The sequence below is a fragment of the Camelus dromedarius genome, chromosome 18 (genome assembly GCF_036321535.1).
Source record: "Camelus dromedarius isolate mCamDro1 chromosome 18, mCamDro1.pat, whole genome shotgun sequence".
Lineage (NCBI taxonomy): Eukaryota > Metazoa > Chordata > Mammalia > Artiodactyla > Camelidae > Camelus > Camelus dromedarius.
In genome coordinates this window covers 27,339,226-27,356,678 of record NC_087453.1, presented here as the reverse complement: position 1 = coordinate 27,356,678, position 17,453 = coordinate 27,339,226, and the positions used below count along the sequence as shown (strand labels likewise).

General features: G+C 43.2%; 1 protein-coding gene across 2 annotated transcripts in view; it reads left to right on the top strand.

Moving 5' to 3' along the window:
• The window catches only part of TMX4 (thioredoxin related transmembrane protein 4), a 35,848-nt gene extending 18,647 nt beyond the window's left edge, over positions 1–17,201 (top strand). The window contains exons 5-8 of one of the 2 annotated variants that reach the window (XM_031434457.2): positions 1,810–1,855; positions 7,779–7,880; positions 11,105–11,168; positions 12,776–17,201. In XM_031434457.2, the coding sequence (XP_031290317.2) occupies positions 1,810–1,855; positions 7,779–7,880; positions 11,105–11,168; positions 12,776–13,149 (586 nt within the window). In that variant the 3' untranslated portion in view covers positions 13,150–17,201. The remainder of the gene's footprint in view (positions 1–1,809; positions 1,856–7,778; positions 7,881–11,104; positions 11,169–12,775) is intronic. The other variant, XM_064475870.1, reaches the window with a different exon arrangement.
• Positions 17,202–17,453: the final 252 nt, after the last annotated feature.

Sequence of the window (17,453 nt, the reverse complement as noted above, 5' to 3'; positions counted from 1 at the left end):
GTCAGCGAATGACCATAGGAGCCTGGACCTCCGCTAGGTGACGGGTGAGGAGAGGTGGCCCTGAGGGGAAGACATAGTGAGATCTGAAGGGTAGCATGGCCTCGCCAGCCGGGGGAGGAATATTACCCGGAATGGGGATAGCACCCGCATGGACCCCAGATTGGAAAGAGCTTGGTGTGCTGAGGAGCAGAAAGGTGGCCAGGGTCAGGCACAGTGAGAGGGAGGGAGACTGGTGTAAACCGAGAAAGGGAAGAGGCAGGAGCTGAATCATACAGGCCCGTGGCCACGGCGAGGAGCTGGGATGTTAGCGGTGCCTGCAGCGAGAAGGTGGCTCTAGGAAGAGGTTGCAGAGGGCAAGAGTGGATGAGACGAGACAGGCAGGAGGCAGTTGCAGGGTCTAACCCGGGGAGGGCGGCAGTAGAGACGGAGCGAAGGAGTGGATTTAAAATACGTTTTAAAGGTAGACTTGGCTAAGGTGAAGGAGAGGAAGGATTCACATACACACACACAAACTCCTGGGTTTCTGGTTTGAGAACTTGATTTTCTTGGTACCAGTTACTGATTTGAGCAAGAGAAGATCAAGGGTTCAGCGTTGGACATGTTAATTTTGAGATGCAGGCTTCTGTGTAGAGCTGCCAAGTTGGATGCATGGAGATGGATTTCCATGGAGAATTCAGGAACAAAAACGTAAATACAAGGATGGATGGTATTTAAAGTCTTAGAAGGGAGGGGACCACCTAGAAGGAGAGAGGAAGAAAAGGGCTTGGGGCTGAGCCTCAGGCCCCTCCAAAGCTAGGAAGTTGGGCAGAGAAGGAGTCGCAAAGGGAGACTGAACATGGGAACCAATGAAGCAGGAGACAAGCAAGGGGGTGAGATTTCCTGGAAGCCACTCAAGAGGTGCTCAAGCACCTTGTGTCCCATGTTACCAAGCGGTGAAGGAAGATCAGGTCTGAGACATGGACTTTGAAGCAATGCAGGGTCACCGTGGCCTTGATAAGGAGTGATGGTGCAGCAGGGAGGCCGGAAGCCAGATCTGAATGGGTTAAAGATACAGTGAGGGAGGAACAGCAGGCATAGGCTGCTCTGGGAAGAACTTCGTGAAGCTGGAGGGCCGTGTGAGGTCCAGTGATGCGCTTTTCAAAAGATGAGAGAGGGTAGAACAGGTTTTCATGCAGATGAAAATGATCCAGCAGAGAGGGAGAAACTTAATGCAGGAGAGGGGGTGACAGAAAGAACCCAGTTACTAACAAACAGAAAGGATGGGGTCTAAGGCAAGAAGGGAAAGTTCTTAGACTGGTTGGGCAGGTAAACTTGCTTTGCTACAACAGGAGAAGGTGGATGCAGGTACACACCTGGCTCAGATTTGGTGCTGGGAAGATAAGGCAGATCACATGATGGCTTCTGGTTTCACAGTGACATACAGGGAGTGGCTGTCAGCTGAGAGTGCATGGGGAGGGGATGGTGTGGGAGGTTTGAAGGGAGAGGAAAGGACATGAGCCACCATCTCAGGTAGACATTACAGTGGGATGGGGCCGCGTTGAGTTTTCCCCAGGGACATGCAGCTGCTGAGACTTGGGGATTTTGCCAGACTTGTACTGTGGTGGGGGGAAAGGACCAGCGGATTTGACTGTATTTACAGCAGAGTAATTGAAATGATGGCTGTGGGGCGTAAGCTCTGTGAGACCGGAAGTGAAGCTAGGAGAGAGGACAGTGTTGCAAGAAGTGGAGAGGCAGTCCCTGTGACTTGAGTTTTGTTCTGTTCTATGTTTTATACTATACATCACCAGTGGTTCCTTCTTTATTTTTTAGGATGTCTGGAATGGCTGGTCTGTTTAGCATCTCGGGCAAGATATGGGTGAGTAACAGTAAACGCGCCCTTTATGGTTGTACTGGGAGAGGAATTTTTTAAGAGTGAGAAGATAGCTTCTAGATAATAGGAAAATAAACATTTATAGTTTTATAATTTCACTTTTTTTCCTTAAGCCACACAACTACTCTTAGATGGGGTCCCAGTGGAAGTGTGTCTTCGTGTAGAAGGGCATAAATTAGACAAGGACCTGTAACTGCTGTGTCAGTCTTATTTTTTTCTATCAGTGATGAATCCCTTTATCAAAACTGAAGGAGCTTGTGTGGCTTCCACTTCATCTTATTTTCCCATGGTCGTAATCTGCCTGCAGATCAAAGATTGTCTGACTATCAGGGATCAGCTAACTTCAGCTTGTGTCAAGAAAGTTTTGGTAAATAAAGTTTTGCTGGAACGCAGCCACATTCATTTCTTACCTGTTTTCTGTGATTACTCACAGTACAGTGGTAGAGCTGAGCCGTTGGGTTAGAGATCACATGGCCCACAAGCCTAAAACACTTACGATGTGGCCCTTTACGGAGAAGTTTGCATGCCCCCCCCCCCCCCCCCGTATGTGGTCGCATTTCACTGAGTCCTTTCAGTGAGTCAGAGCTGTGACTAAGGTTCAGATGTTGAACTACTATACACTCTTGAATGTGTCACATAGCTTTTTGCTCCTGTTTACGTGTAGGGTGAACTAAATCCTGCCAAATGTAACAAAATTGCTTTGGAATTAAATATATATCCTTAAAGTATTTCAAAAAAAGTTTAGAAGGGAGTCCCTCTGTATTTGTCTTTTCTAAGATACAATTATAGGTCGTGCATCATATTTAGAACTTAATATTCAAGGAGTTCGTGAAGACTGTTTTTCATGCATATTAATATATGTTTAGGGAAATTTAAGAACAACTTTTTGTGTCCCAGTTTCTCAATTGTATCATATTTTCTGCCTTGTGAGATAGAATACCTACTTTAGGGTTTTTTTGGTTTGTTTTTGTTTTTTTCCCCCACAGAGACTACATTGGGACTTGGATTCAGTCTTTTTTGGTTAAAATTTGTTAACTCTTTTTTTGGCATTTATGTATCATATTAAACAGTAACTAGACTTTTTCATCTTTTCAGATAGGGTTTCATATCATTTTCCTCTGCTATTTTCTTAGCATTCATGAGAAGTTACTTCAAAGGTTGAGAATTATGAATGGAAAACTAGGAACTGAGAGTAAGGGAATCTGCCTTTTGCAGTATGTTGACACTAAAAGTTGATGGAGTCATATATTCTGGCAGCTGTCTGAAAACTGGATTTCAGTCTCCTCCTAGGTGTATACATTACCTTAAAAATCTATAATAGAAATCCAGTACTACCTTCTGTATCAGCATCTGGCTTCCCCAAGCCTCTTGACAACGTATGAGCTTCTGTTACTCTTAGAAACAAGTCCCCAGCCTTTCATCAAATCCTGGGGACGGGCTCTCACCACCCGCGTCTTCAGAATCCAGGGGGCGTGATCTCTGGCTTGGGGGACCCAGTCCCTGGCTGCCCACCAGGTCTCTGATGCTCCCACAACCTCTAGGTGCAGTTTTCCTTGTTGTCCTTACAAAACTACATGCTGAGCCAGGTCCCCTAGCCGACTGCCTGGTGGCTCGGGTGGCTTAATTAGCTGGCTCTCCCTTGCCCAGCAGCCTCGCATCAGTGTTGAGTGTTACATTGTGGGGATCATGATCTGTTTTTAACTCAAGTCTAGATCCAGTCGTGATGGTGTCCACTTCTGTGTTTTAATTGTGACCTAGGCTCACGGAAGTCGTCGCCACTTCAGGTGCAATGCCTGTCCTCATGTGTGTCTCGACAGCCCCCCACCCCAGGGGTCACTGTAGCCTGCAGGGTGTACAAAGCATGGACATCTTCTAGATGCGGAATTGATACAGATACTCTGTCTATAGTAGCAGTATAAAATTTCTTTACAATTTTAACTGACTTAAAAAGAATGACTGAACTTAATGAAAAATGTTAATATCTAGAGGACAGCACAGGTGAGGCTGATGGCGTGAAAATGACATGCAGAAGACTGAACGTGGGAGGCACTGCGGCTGAGGCCGGGGGCACGGTTGGGATTAGGAAGACTGTGTCTGCGGCACAGGTGTGACGTGTCCGTGTGCCCAGCCAGGTGTCGTCTCATCCCTCGGCTCAGCTGGCCACTGTGACACAGGAGGCATCATCTTTCTCCAGGGAGACGGGTCATTGCTCTCCACCTGGCGTGTGTTTTTGACCCCATTTGTGTCCCCTGCCCTGGGCTGTTGTTCCTGGAACACTGAACGCTTAGCATAGAACCTGGTACCTAGTATGTACTTGATAACCGTTTTTCGTTAGTTATATTCATTAATCATTCGTGTTGTCATTATTTTACTTTTCCCCTCCTATTAGGCAACAAGGAATACTTTATCTTTTTTCATTTATTTTTAAACTGGTTGATAGCAGGACTGAAATAGGGTTTTACGGCAGTTTGTACAATGTGTACTTCCGCTAACTAGGTGTAGCATTTGGATGTATTTAAACATTTGATTTGGTGAATTTGTGCTGCTTACTGAGCTAATATAGAATGTAACTTAATACCTCTCTTCAGTGTTCCTGCTGTTATGAAAGGATGCAGGCACATGGCAAATTTTAGCTACAGTAAGGTGCTGCATCCTTGGGAGGGCAGTCTGTGTGATGGAGAAGATTTAATGTTTCATAAACAGCTCAGGATGAGAGTTAAAGGCCATGAGTATTTAGACCGGAGAATAACCAGAGGGAATTTTAAGCTTGAGAACATCCCCTTGTGCTTTAGATCGTGGTGTCTCTTCTCTTACTGTTTTGGGGTTTTCTTTCCCTTGTGAAAATTTCTAGAACTATGTCACAGTGAGACGATGCACACCCCCAGGTGACCTCCCCTAGAGCCGACAAGAGGCTGCATGTCTGTGCCTTGTTGTGGGTGTAAGAGGAGAAAGTACTTTGGAAGGGGAATGAACCCTTGGCCATCACTGGAGAAGCCTTTCTGAGCTGCTCCCACACTGGGAAGGCATTTTGAGGATTGTCATTGTAGCCGACTGTGAAGAGAGACGAGAGGACACACCAGTGGGGTGGTCTCTGCACACCTGTGCCGCAGACACGGCCCTCCTGACCCGCCTGTGCCACGGCCTACGTACGCGGTGTCTGAAAGGGATGTTAGCATCTTTCCACAACCCGTCAGGGAATATCCTGTGACACAGATGGGATCTAATTCAGAAGGCTCTCTGCCCAGGGCCAGCCCAGGTCTGAATGAGACTGCAGCACTGGGCTGGTGGATGGTGCCTGTGGGCAGCAGTGACTCTGCCCTGCAGGAGTTCAGGTCCCAGAGGGAGTGCTGGCCTCCCTGGGGAGGGAGGTTCCGCCTCCGACCTCTGCTTGCCTTGGCATGGCCCCGTTCCTTAAATCCATCTGATCGCTGGTTGGAATGTTCCTATTCATTCTACTCTAATGGTGTCTTCATTTAGTCCTCTCATTCAAATCCATATATAGGCAAAAATTAGCTCTAATTCAGTCCTCTTTTACAAAAATAAAATAGTATGAGGTATCAGGCCCATCAGAGGACATTTTTGTGCGTTTTAATGAAATACTAGGATACTTCCTTGTAATGAACACATATTATTGAACAAGGATCAGTGTTTTCCACAAGTGAAAACTGTTACTGTGTCTGGCAGTGAAGGAAACCAACACAGAAATCTAAAACTGAATTAGGTCAGGTTGAATCAGTTGTTACTTGGAAACATACATACAGCAAAACTCCAAGTACCTCGTGCCAGGAACCCAGCACTCGTGCTCTGAAACCAGTGTGGACTCAGGCAAAGCAAACAGAAAGATTTGTGGCTGCAGTTGTGAAAATACAACTTGTTTAGTGAGGCTTTAGCAATAATCGCCTAAAAAGACCACAAGATGGCAGAGTTTCTCTAAGAAGCTCAAATTCTCTCAAGAGTAAGTTGATAGAAGAAAATTGAAGCGGAGCCTTACTACAATGAGAGGATGTTTTTAAATGCACCAAGAAGTATGTGACTCAGAATGCAGTGATTCAGAGGCACATAATTTACTGAATTCTGTAAAATGACTTAGAAAATTTCTTGAGGGTTTCTTTAATCATTTATTTTGCAGAAAGGGTTTAAGATACTGTCCAGAAAGACTTACAACTGGATGTGATTCATTCCAACTCTCTGGGCAGATATTACTTATAAAGCAAGTTCCAGAATTCACGCATCCAGGGGTCAGCACAGAGGCATGCTGACATTCTGTGTCTCCTAATTCTTTGACACGTTTGAGAGTTCTAAGTCTTGATGACGACATTGAATCATCAAGAAAAGCACACATAAATTATATTCAGTATACAAAATTTCCTAAAGTAGAGGACTGTACAATGCATTTTAAAACTTCCATTGAGCAGAATTTGAATGAAACAGCCTTCTGTATCCCAAATACCTCTTTGACCTGCTGGGCTGCAGAATGCTGGACTGTTCTTAATACGTAATTGCCCTGGCTGAAGGCAGAGTGATTGACTGTGCCATCGACAGAGGACAGGTGACAGTTTAACAAACCAGCAGTTGTTTGCATTTCCTATGAATAGTTTAAGGATTTGCTAGTATCTTTTTCTTAATCAGTAATATTTATTGAACACTTTAATTACATGTGTCAGTATTTAAAAACTTGATGAGTCTTTATATATAATCTCTACTGCTGAATAAAAAATGAGGAGATCTCAGATTATTCTGAATCGGCTAGCAAGATTTTTTATTTATTGTTCTGAATTAAGCCAGAATAAAATATATTATTTAGTTGACATTTATAAACTGAGAAACCAGTGGGAGATACTTGAGTAACTTAGGTTTTGAGAAGTATTAAAAGAGAATTTTGGACTCGTTTCATCAACCTCGTCAGTTCTAGGGAAGTCATTCAGTTGTCATCTCTGCCTGCTGGTGGCATTTAGCCTGGAGCCATTTCATCCTGTGCCCAGTAATTTTATAAATAAGACTATCTATAGACATAACAAAATCATAAAGTTATCAGTTTATAGTGAATGTGCTTGAAGCTGTAGGGCCTGAAAGACATGATCACTAAGACATCATGAGAAGGAAGCATGGTTCCTGCAAGTCCACATCTAAATGGGCTTTGACTCCAAACCAGCAGGTTCATATCTGTAATTCCTGTATGATTTAGCATGTAAATAATTTGTAGCTAAGATTGTACCTCTTCACTCTTTTTTTTTTTTTTTTTTTTTTTTTGAGTGTTTGGCATCAAATAGAGTCTCAGGGAACAGTAAACATGAAGGGGTATGCACTCAAAGACTGACGAAGTCTTATCTGCTCATAATGAATTACCTGGAAAATTTCTTCTATTATTACATTTAGGTTTTATGGTGGTTAGGAAAGTTGTTGAGGATGGATGAGGGTAGAGAAATAAGAGTCTGATGAGAAGAAGGAAGTATGGAGACATTGTAAATAGTTGATGTTCTGTAAGTAGTAATTTAGTTCCACTTAAAAATTGGTAGAGACCCAAGAAGTTTAATTTTTTCATGGATGCCATATTATGAGTAGAAATTGAGGTATATAAATTACTAGGGGAGAGTGACCAGAAACTCTCATGATGGAAGAAGGAACTAGACAACAGTCCCACTAGAGTTCTTCTTGAACTGAACTTCAGGGAAGTATGACTCTTACTAGAAACGATCTTGACTGTTGCTCTTAGATTCTCAATGTTGTAAAATTTGACTTGCTTGCTTGAAGAATCACACAGATGCGTAAACCTCTGGATGTTCTTTGTGGGAGCTCCTGTAAGTAGAGAAATTTACAGAACTGAGTTATAGCTTGGGTGGGAGAGTCAGACATTTTTGGTTCTCATTATAAATAAATATTGTATTTTACTTTTTTGTTCTGATTACAGCATCTTCACAACTATTTCACAGTGACCCTTGGAGTACCTGCTTGGTGTTCGTACGTCTTTTTCGTTGTAGCCACCTTGATTTTTGGCCTTCTCATGGGTCTGGTAAGGGATGCTGCCAGTCTTTTTTCCTCGTCTTTAAAGCCAGTTGGTTTCATGCAAAACTAGAAAGCAGCCAAGAAAAAAAAAGCACATGAACATCATTTTGTGTATAGTCTAGTCAGTCAGATAACATTGGCTTGTTTGATACTGCTTCCAGTGGTAATTTGAGATATCATGGGAAATTAATTAAATTATTTTCTCTTAATCCTGTCCCTTAAATATTCTGAAGATAGGTGCTACCCAAAACACAGCTATGATGAAAGAAGAAATAGAGACTTGCTTGAATTGATAGTTTCCAAGATAACCGAGCCAGCTGTGAATTCACGCACTGCCTGTGTGATTAGAACACCGTGGTGCTGAGGCCAGAGCTACGAATTTGCTCCTTGGGTGAACAGAATGGCTTTTCCTGTTCATGTCCTCAAATTGAAACTCTGATTCTTATCAGTTGCTTATACATAGACTGCAGTTTTCCCAAGGTGGATTCTGTAAGATTGGGTGGATAAAAGATACAGTCGTTATTGTGTGAAAAAAATAAGATGCAAAACACATCACTATGTCGTCTTTGGGTATGAGAATCACTGTCCAGTAGGCACCTGTGCATCTTCTTCCTGGGGCTTTTAGGTGAGGGTTGGGGTAATACATTTATTTGCTTAACTATATAGGCAACTTGAAGTGTTTGGGCATGTGTTACTCTTGGTTGTGTGTGTGTGTGTGAGTGAGTGTGTTCAAATCTTTCTCTTTACCTATACTTGATCAATCTGAGCTATAAACTCTAAAAAGTTCTTAAAAGTCTTTATACTATATGTTAATCACATAGCTCTTAAACACTGTATGAGAGGAATAATTGACAATTACTAAGAATTTATATAAAAAGGACAACCTTTTAGGTAAGTTTGTGTTAAAGTCTATCCTTACATTTATAATGTATCTCGTCTCTTTAGCAAGATCTTTTTTAAAAACAAGCTAAAAATGTTAGCCTTTATAGCAAGTCATAACGTGGTACTACAAAGTTATGTTCCAGGGAGCCAAAGAGACTCGATTTTATTTTGCCATGAACACGCTTACCTCATATTATGGTTTATATTTGAGATTTGACTCCTGATACTAACTTCCTGGGTGGGGACAGAACTTAGATATGTCATTTGTTAGGTCCTGGGTATGTTCCATTCTGCTGCATTAATCTTACTGATAATTAACGTGTCCCGAATACTCTGGCCTAAAATGGTTTGACTTTGGATATAAATGTACTTTCCCATCTACTGTCCGCTGCTAGACTTTTCTAACAGCATAAATGTGAGACTCTTGTAGGGGGAACAGTATGAGATCCTGGGCAGTTCTGAGATGGAGCTATGGAGAATGTAGCTCGAGTGTGGGCCTATTGGAAGACCATTGAAAACTCTTCTTAGCATAAAGAGTTTTAGAATTTTATCTTTGAAGTTGACTTGAAGTCCAAAAGTCAGGCCTGCCTAGACCCTAAGTATATTTGGAAACTTAGTCAGATAATCAGCATAGGAAAGTTATTAGAGGTTTGACCTGAAGAAAGGAGTTGATTCTAAACTGCTGAAGTGATTAAGTGATACAGACTGTGGTTTCTTTATAAGGCATTGGGGAGAGAACGTTACTTAAGGAAATAATTTCAAAGCAGTGATAGACTCATACATTTTCTGATAATATATTCCCATAAAATAGCAAACACATTTCTCTGCTCAGAATGCCTTTTCTATAACTGTAATATGAGTTAAACACAGCAGTTAGCATTTTTGCCTTCAGCGAGGTCTCCAGGTGAGCAGTTCGTTGCTGTGTGTCACTTTTGCCGTTACCTGGGGGCTGAAGGCGAGGCCCAGCACACAGCCATGTGAAGCTTGGTCCTGCTGACCTTGGTGGGGTGCGGGGGGGGGGTCCTTCCCTCTGTGAGTCTTTATGGAGTTTAACTTACGCGGTGGCCAGGAGGGGCAGGATGTTTTCCACAGAAGTGATTTCCTGATCAAGTCATTGTTTCTCATAAACCTAGTACATTTCTTATTTTTTCCCTAATTTTAAAAGATGAAGAGTCAGAACAAGGCTGCTGGTTTGATTTGTGTTTACTCTCTTAACTGAGCCTAGTAATGGTTGAAGTATTTTACTGAATGTTACTTTTCACATGTAAATATATGGCTCAGTTTATGTATTTATTTTGTTTTATTTTTAGTGTTTTAATCTGACAGCTCCCCCTGCGTAGGGCTCAGTTTTAGAAATGTATATACTTTGGATTTTTTGCATCTTAAACCAGTATGAGAGCGCTCCTTCAGTGCATAGTCCGTGTATGAGATCACCGGCAGCACCGTTTTCTGACACCAGAAACTGCTTTGAGGGTGGAAGACGGTAAAGCTCTAGGCAGGCGGGAAGCGGCGGGAAGCCAGGCGGGGTGCTTGTCAAACCCGACCATGACTTTGGGTTCTTTAACCTGTTAGAGCTCCTTAAAAACACAGATTTACGACGTCCTATTCCTATTTTAAAGCCTGGGCAGCTGTGCAGAGTGTAGGTGAGGTCCAGGGGGGCCTGGGAAGCCCTTCTCAACGGGTACCTTCTTGCTGTGCGGGGTCTCCGTGTTGCGTGTGCTGGAGGGGTGGGCGCGGGGAGGGTGTAGAGAGGGCCCGGCCCGCCCAGCTGCAGCTCGCTTTGCCGTGTGGCGGCAGGTTTACCGCGGGCAGAAAGTGGCTCAACGCTGCAGTCAGGGCTGGAGGTGGAGCCAGTCAGCCGCTGTCTCGGTAGGATTTAGCTCGCAGCCTTGATGTGTTTTCTCAGTTTGTTCCTGCCGGAGTTTTTTATGGCACTCTAAAGAATTCCACACCCTGAAATATTCTTCCTCACGATCAGGGGTTACCCACTGGTGAGGCACAGTCCATATACAGAATGATTTTATTTTTCAAAACAGTGTTTTTTAAAAGGTTGTTTTTGACTTGGCTGATAACGTCTGTTTTCTTCTACCTGCTTCATGCATCTGTTTTTAGTGGGCTGTGTGTACACACTTGACTTTGTGACCCCTGTTCTAAATTAGTAGTGTTTCCCTACATTGTATCACATTTCAAAAATAGGGAATTCTTAATTATCCCCTTGTCTTTCTTGAGGACTTCTGACCAACTGCTGTATATTTGTGAATATTTGGTTACAGAAGCAGGGCTGAACTTTGAGGTTACTTGATGATAAATGTGCTGTCTCCTCACTGTAAAATCACTTTTCCCCTCTAGGTCTTGGTGGTAATATCAGAGTGCTTCTCTATGCCACTTCCACGACATTTGTCTGAACATTCTGGTACGTATGACACGTTTATGAGATACAGCATTTTTGGAATTCTTGGTTTGCGCTTTTGTGCTCATACAGGTAGTGGATTTTTCTTCTGATTTGCTGGGTGACCAAACTGTCACCACTACCAAACTCCTTGAAGTATGTCTAGATTGATTTGAACAAGAATTTTTTTCTTCCTCTCTTAAATGAGGGACTATTTCATCTTGGCAATTGCTTTTTACCTTGAATTGTATGCCCTTCATTAATCAGCTGACAACTTTTTCCTTCATTCAAACTGAAATGAGAAGGGAGGGAGGGGAACTCACACTTACTGAGTTTCTGCTGTGAACCAGTAATTTTCCTAAGTCTTTTAAACCAGTCTCCCCAAATCCTTTCACTACTTCACACTGTTTCTGGGACCAGGTAGCCCTCGATTTGCCTGTTTTTATTCCTATTTTTTTGTATGAAGACTTTTATGAGACTTTGTTGAATTTTATGTGGCAGTTTAACTAAATAAGCTTATATTTCCTTTTATTTCTTGAGGTTTTTGAGGTTTTGAGACTTCCATAGATAATTATGAAATATATTAATGTTCCTTAGAATTCTAAAAAGTAACAGAAGCCCAGTTGAAAACAACTTAGAGGGAAAAAAGGAAAATGTATTCGCTCTGGTAACTTAAAAATCCGGGGATCTTCTGGCTTCAAGCACAGCCCAGGGGGTGTTAGGTTTCTGTTCCCATGGAGCTGGTTCAGTGGCTCAGCAGGCCCATCTCACGGTTTATCAGCTTAGCCATCCCTGCAGAAAGAGGAAGCTTTTCCTCCTGACTCTGGCCAAGGCCCCTGGGAGGTACTGATTGGCTCGGCTTAAGTCACGTTTCTGATCCAATCACCATGACCAGTGAGTGGGTCACTGAGCATTCTACAGGGTACCACATTAAAAACAAAAAGGAACCTTTGCCCTCCCTGCCCCCAGGCTCCACCAGAGTCAGCATGGTCAGGGAAGCATTCAGAGAGAGGGGGAGAAGCCCTGGGTGGGGTGAATGCCAGCCAGAGATCTGTCCTGTGTGATAGTAGAGTTTCAGGATGGAGAAAACTGTCACATGCCCCGTTGTTTCATTCCACAGCTGAATGCACTCTCAATTGATTGCTGAATGACCTTTTATTTTTATATTTTTATTTTATTTTTATGGAGTAGTGGGGATTGAACTCAGGACCTTGTGCATTTTAAGCATGTGCTCTACCACTGAGCTAATAAACCCACCCCCTCTGAATGACCTTTTTAAACTGATTTATGGTGTTATATTGGTTTCAAGTGTACAACATAGTGATTTGAGATTTTCATAGATTATACTCCATTTAAAGTTATTTTAAAATGCTGGTTATATTCCCTGTGCTGTATATGATACCCTTGTACCTTATTTATATTATGGCTTGTAATTTGTACCTGTCCCCTTCCCCTGTCTTGCCTCTCCCTTCTGGTAACACTAGTCTGTTTTCTGTATCTGTGAGTCTGTTTCTGTTTTGTTATATTCATTTGTTCATGTTAGTTTTTAGATTCTGCCTCTAAGTGAAAGCATACAGTATTTGTAAATGCCCATTGTTTACTCAGGCTGTTCCCCTCTCTTGCCTCCACAGGGCAGACTCTGAGGTCAGAGGAAGCTCACGCAGCTGAACAGTTGCAGGATGCAGAGGAGGAAAAAGAGGATTCCAATGAAGAAGAAAACAAGGACAGCCTTGTAGATGAGGAAGAAGAGAAGGAAGAGCTGGGTGACGAGGACGAAGCAGAGGAGGAAGAGGAGGACGGCCCCGCCGCTGGTGCGGATGAGGAGAGTGGTGCCGCCCAGGACCCGGCCCCGAGAGAGGCCCGGGAGGACCTGGGGCCAGATGTCGGGCCAGATGAGGCTCTGGACGCCGCCTCCGAGCAGCCCCCTTCAACCGACGCAGAGGTGGCTGAAGACACATTGAGGCAGCGCAGAAGTCAGCATGCTGACAAGGGGCCGTCGGCTTGATGCCAGCATTTCCAACAATACAGACCAGAGAAATACGCCAGCTTCCCTCTGGTCTGCAGGTTAAACTAAACCCTTATTTTTTTCCTAAATGAGCAAACTTCTCTTAAAAACTGATCTCTAGTCTTGTAGTCTCCTGGCATTGAGCCTTGTGTGTGTTAAGGGGAATCTTTTGGGCATGACAATCAGGATACAGAAAACAAACATGCTGTTAGGATCTGTCTGAGCCCTGGGATGGGCACAGGTTCATTTACTTGGGGCCACAGAGTTCTGAGCAGAGGAAGCTCTCCCCAGCCCTCCTCGCCCTGTTCGTAGACAGCCAATGGGGCTTTGGGCCCCCAAGGTGGGAGCAGGGCATCCTCACAGCACAGCCAACCTGCTTCCTCCTCTTGTATCAAGTGTTTATTGTCAAACTGTAAGATACGTCAGGCACCTTAGTACAGGGGTGCTTTTTTAGAGGGTCTTGGATATTATTGTAGAAGAGTGCTTGGAAGTCATCCTGACTGTAAGTCGGCCTTGTCGGGTTTTACTTCTTCCCTGTAACATTTCCACCTTTCCCCCGCGGGCCTGCGGGCCCCCACGCCCTGCACGGTACTTCCTGCGCGGGACGACTCTGACGGTAGTCAGCTCGACATCGGCGGCCTCCATCCTGACTTAAGGGCTCAGGTTGTCAAGAAGCCCAACCCCTGAAGCCTTGACTGCCAAGCGTCTCAGATGAAATGCTGTAGCCTTCGGAGATTCAAAAGGAAGTAGGGGTTTTACAGGAGAGATTTTAGTTGTTGTTTTTAGCCAAACTGTAGTGATTTTTTTTTTTCAAAATGTTCCCTTAGCAACATTCCTTTTGAAGCCAGACATCTCCTAAGTCTTGCCGGGACAAGGCAGTCCTGCGAGGAAAGCTTTGAATGCTGTGTTGCTCTGTTTCCATCTCAAGGGCTCCCTGGCCCTTGAGCCACTTCGATAATACCTGAGAAGCCCCTTCTGGTTTTAATTCAGTGATGTGCTTTCGGTGAAAGGATTAGTGAAAGTGAGTGTCTGGAAATGAAAGATTTGGTTTCGTTCCTTTCGTCCTTAATCGTGTAAAGAATTTTATCCCTGTAAATCTCTCAATACTCAATCTACTAAAAATACCCAGGGGGCCCAATGTCTTTTAAAAAATCCTTCCATCTACTTGATTTGTGTTTTAGAATAAATTCATAAAATTTGATTCCCGCCTTATGAAAGATGTCTAAAGTTGATCCTGCACCCCTTGGGTCCAGACAGAATCAGTAGCATAGGTTTATGAAATTCAAAAGGCTGCTGTCGTCTTTAGAAAGAAATACGCTGTGTACTCCTGGCTGTTTAGATAACCCTTACCTTGTGTTAACTCTGAACACGGGCTCACTGGAGTGGGGGGTGGGGTCTGAAACTCAACCCTTGGTGTGGCTGAATGAGCCCGTTGCAAGCCTCACACAAAGAGAGTTTTTATTCTGACAGAATCCATTTTTTAGAGATGGTTATTTTTCATCTTTCCAACTCAGTTCCCTGACAGCCTCATCCCCCAGTACGGCGAAGTTCATTAAGACTGGCCAGTGGTTTTTCTCTTCAGACAGCAGCACGACCTCAAGTCTGAGGCCATCAGAGAACCGAGCGACTGGGAGGGCCTTGCCTTTTGCTCATTTCTTGCCCCTCCTGCTGTCTCCGTCTCTGACACATCCTTGCTCAAAGCGCCGTGGTCCTGAGGGAGGTTCTCAGGGAGAATCAAATGGTGCCTGAGCTGGGCCTGCCCTCCCGTCACTGCATTCCTTTCTTTTCTAATCAGCTGAAACAAAGTTTTCAGAGATCATTAAGGTCAAGTTCAAGGGTATGGGATAAGAAGGGTTTCATAGTTTGACTTTCCTGTGTGTGATCCCTTCCCTACCCCCATGTTGAAATAATTCTCATTTTAAGTGGAGTATTTGACTAAAGAGGAAGGAATGAAGGAATAGAATCTGCTTTGGCTTTTTATAAATGTAATTCCAATTTCCAATTGGACTCCAAGTAGTATCTAATTATATAATGAGAAAAATATATTTTCTTTCTCAGAAATACTTAAGAAAATTGGAGGAAGAGAAGAAAACAGTTCGGAGAAGCAGATCCATTAAAAGTCAGAATATCTGGCAATGTGGACCACTTTTCCTGTTTTTATTTTTTATTTTTATTTTTTTTAATATCCTGGCAAAAGATGGGGTTTTTACTAAATGGCCTGATAAGTACACATCTAATTTAATTTCGTTCTATTTGCAGCCTTTAGGTTTTTAATATTACTGAATATAGAACTAAAGGAAGAAAGCCAACCTAAAATAACTAAAATTAGATTAACATGTCAATAGGATTTGATAAATTTTTCCTGCAGATAATATATTTAAGCCAGAAGTCAAGTGCATGAAAACATGATTTTGATTCAAAAAAATAAAAAAAAAAAACCATGGTTCCTTATGTGACAGTATCAGTTATTTAATTATAGAATAGTATTTTATATGTCTCAAAATCAGGTAAGTTAAGTAAAACTGGCTTTCAGAATGGGGGTGTAGTCCTTTATGTGTGAGTCGCTGAAGTGGGATGCCTGTTCATTGATTAGAGGGAAAGGTTAAAACTTCTAGCTCCATTTTCTTAGTTTTTTTTTTTTTATCATTCATCTCTTGCCAAACCACACCAACTTGCTTAGAGACCTCATGATGCAGCAGCGCACAGGGAGGCCCACTTCCTCCTCTCCCTGTGAGGTGGGAGCACAGGTGGGGTGAGAGGCCTGGCCCGTTCGGGTCTCAGGGCCCCGCACGGCCTGGGTGCGATCTTGGGCACGTGAGCCCTGTCAGCTGCAGGTCTCAGTGACAAAAAAATCCAAAATAACAACTGTAACAAAAAGCAAACAGGCTTCGGACAGGTTGACTCTGACAGTGGGAAAAGCCAGAGTTTGGCTCTTATGGCCAAAATCCTTAATAGCCGTGGCATTGCTCCATGATTTGGGTGGGGGATAAAAATGTCTCTGATGGCAAGTACTCAGTGTGGGACTCTTTATTACCAAGTCCTTTAAGAGTGGAGCCTGTATACTTGCCTTACAACATGGGAAACATTAAAAGAGTCCAAAAAAAGGTAGAGATGATAGGATATACTGAGATTTCAGCATAAAACCTTAAATTGGGATGAAGTGAGAGGAGGAAGGCAGAGACTGGTGCCTTTGCTCATGAGCATCAGTGGTTGGTTTACCTGTGTCCTTCATCCCCGTGATAAAGCACTATGTCTGCCAGTATTACACATGCGTGCTTGGCCCATCTTGTCAGAACATTTTAGAAAGTATTCATGTAAACCTTTTGTGCCAACAGAAGAGTCCTGTCTTGTGTAGTATCTGTTGACCTCAGTCCTATGTTTTGATCCCCTTTAGAAGGTACAGCTTGTCTTAAAACCGAATGTGGAGTCAAGTCTGATGAACCCTGACGGGACGGCTCTTTGGGCATCTTTCCTGAACCAGGAGGTTTGGGTGAAGGACCTTGGATAGTTTCAGACAGGATGCCTGGCCTTCAGATGGCTTATTAAAGTTCCCTGTGGACTGTGACGGTGTATATATGTGACTCATACAACCTTAGCCTGTTTCCGATGCAGTTGAATCATTGTTATTAAATAGCTTCTTCATGCAAGTGCAGTTTTTATACTAAAATTACTGTTTATTTGTACTGCAATACATTATAAGTTGGCTATTTATATCCTTTATAATAGTCTTAATTTTTTTAGTCTAGTGATACTTATTTTTCTCTTCATCCATGTATGTTTTGCTTCCTCATGTAGCATCTGCAGTAACTGGAATGGGAAACCAAGACGTGTGTCCCAAGCGGTACATTGCCTGAACCGCAGGCCGCCTTGTCACAGGACTGTACATAACCCGTGATGCTGTTCGCTTTCATTTTGTTGTAAATTTCCATTTGCACCAAACCTAATGATAATGATAACTAAGTCAAAACAAAACCGTGTATTGCTTTTCATATAAGCATTTCACAGAAGTCATTTGCCTAGGCAGTGAAAAATAATACTTCGTTAAAAAATGATTTTTTGTGTGTCCATCCTCCATCCAGTCTGTTTTCCCTTTCTTTCTCCGTCCTCCTTAACTTGATTTAAAAGCCAAACCATTACCTTTTAGCTGCTTTGGAAAGTTGCACAGAACCAAGAATTAAGTTCAGAGGTCCAAGGCTTCCTCCTCGTCACAGCCATTGTGTTGTCCACAGAATCTCCAGTGTCCTGAGGTCTGGAGGTGACCGGGGCTGGAGCAGAGGGCAAGGGGTTGTTGCTGATCCCTCAAG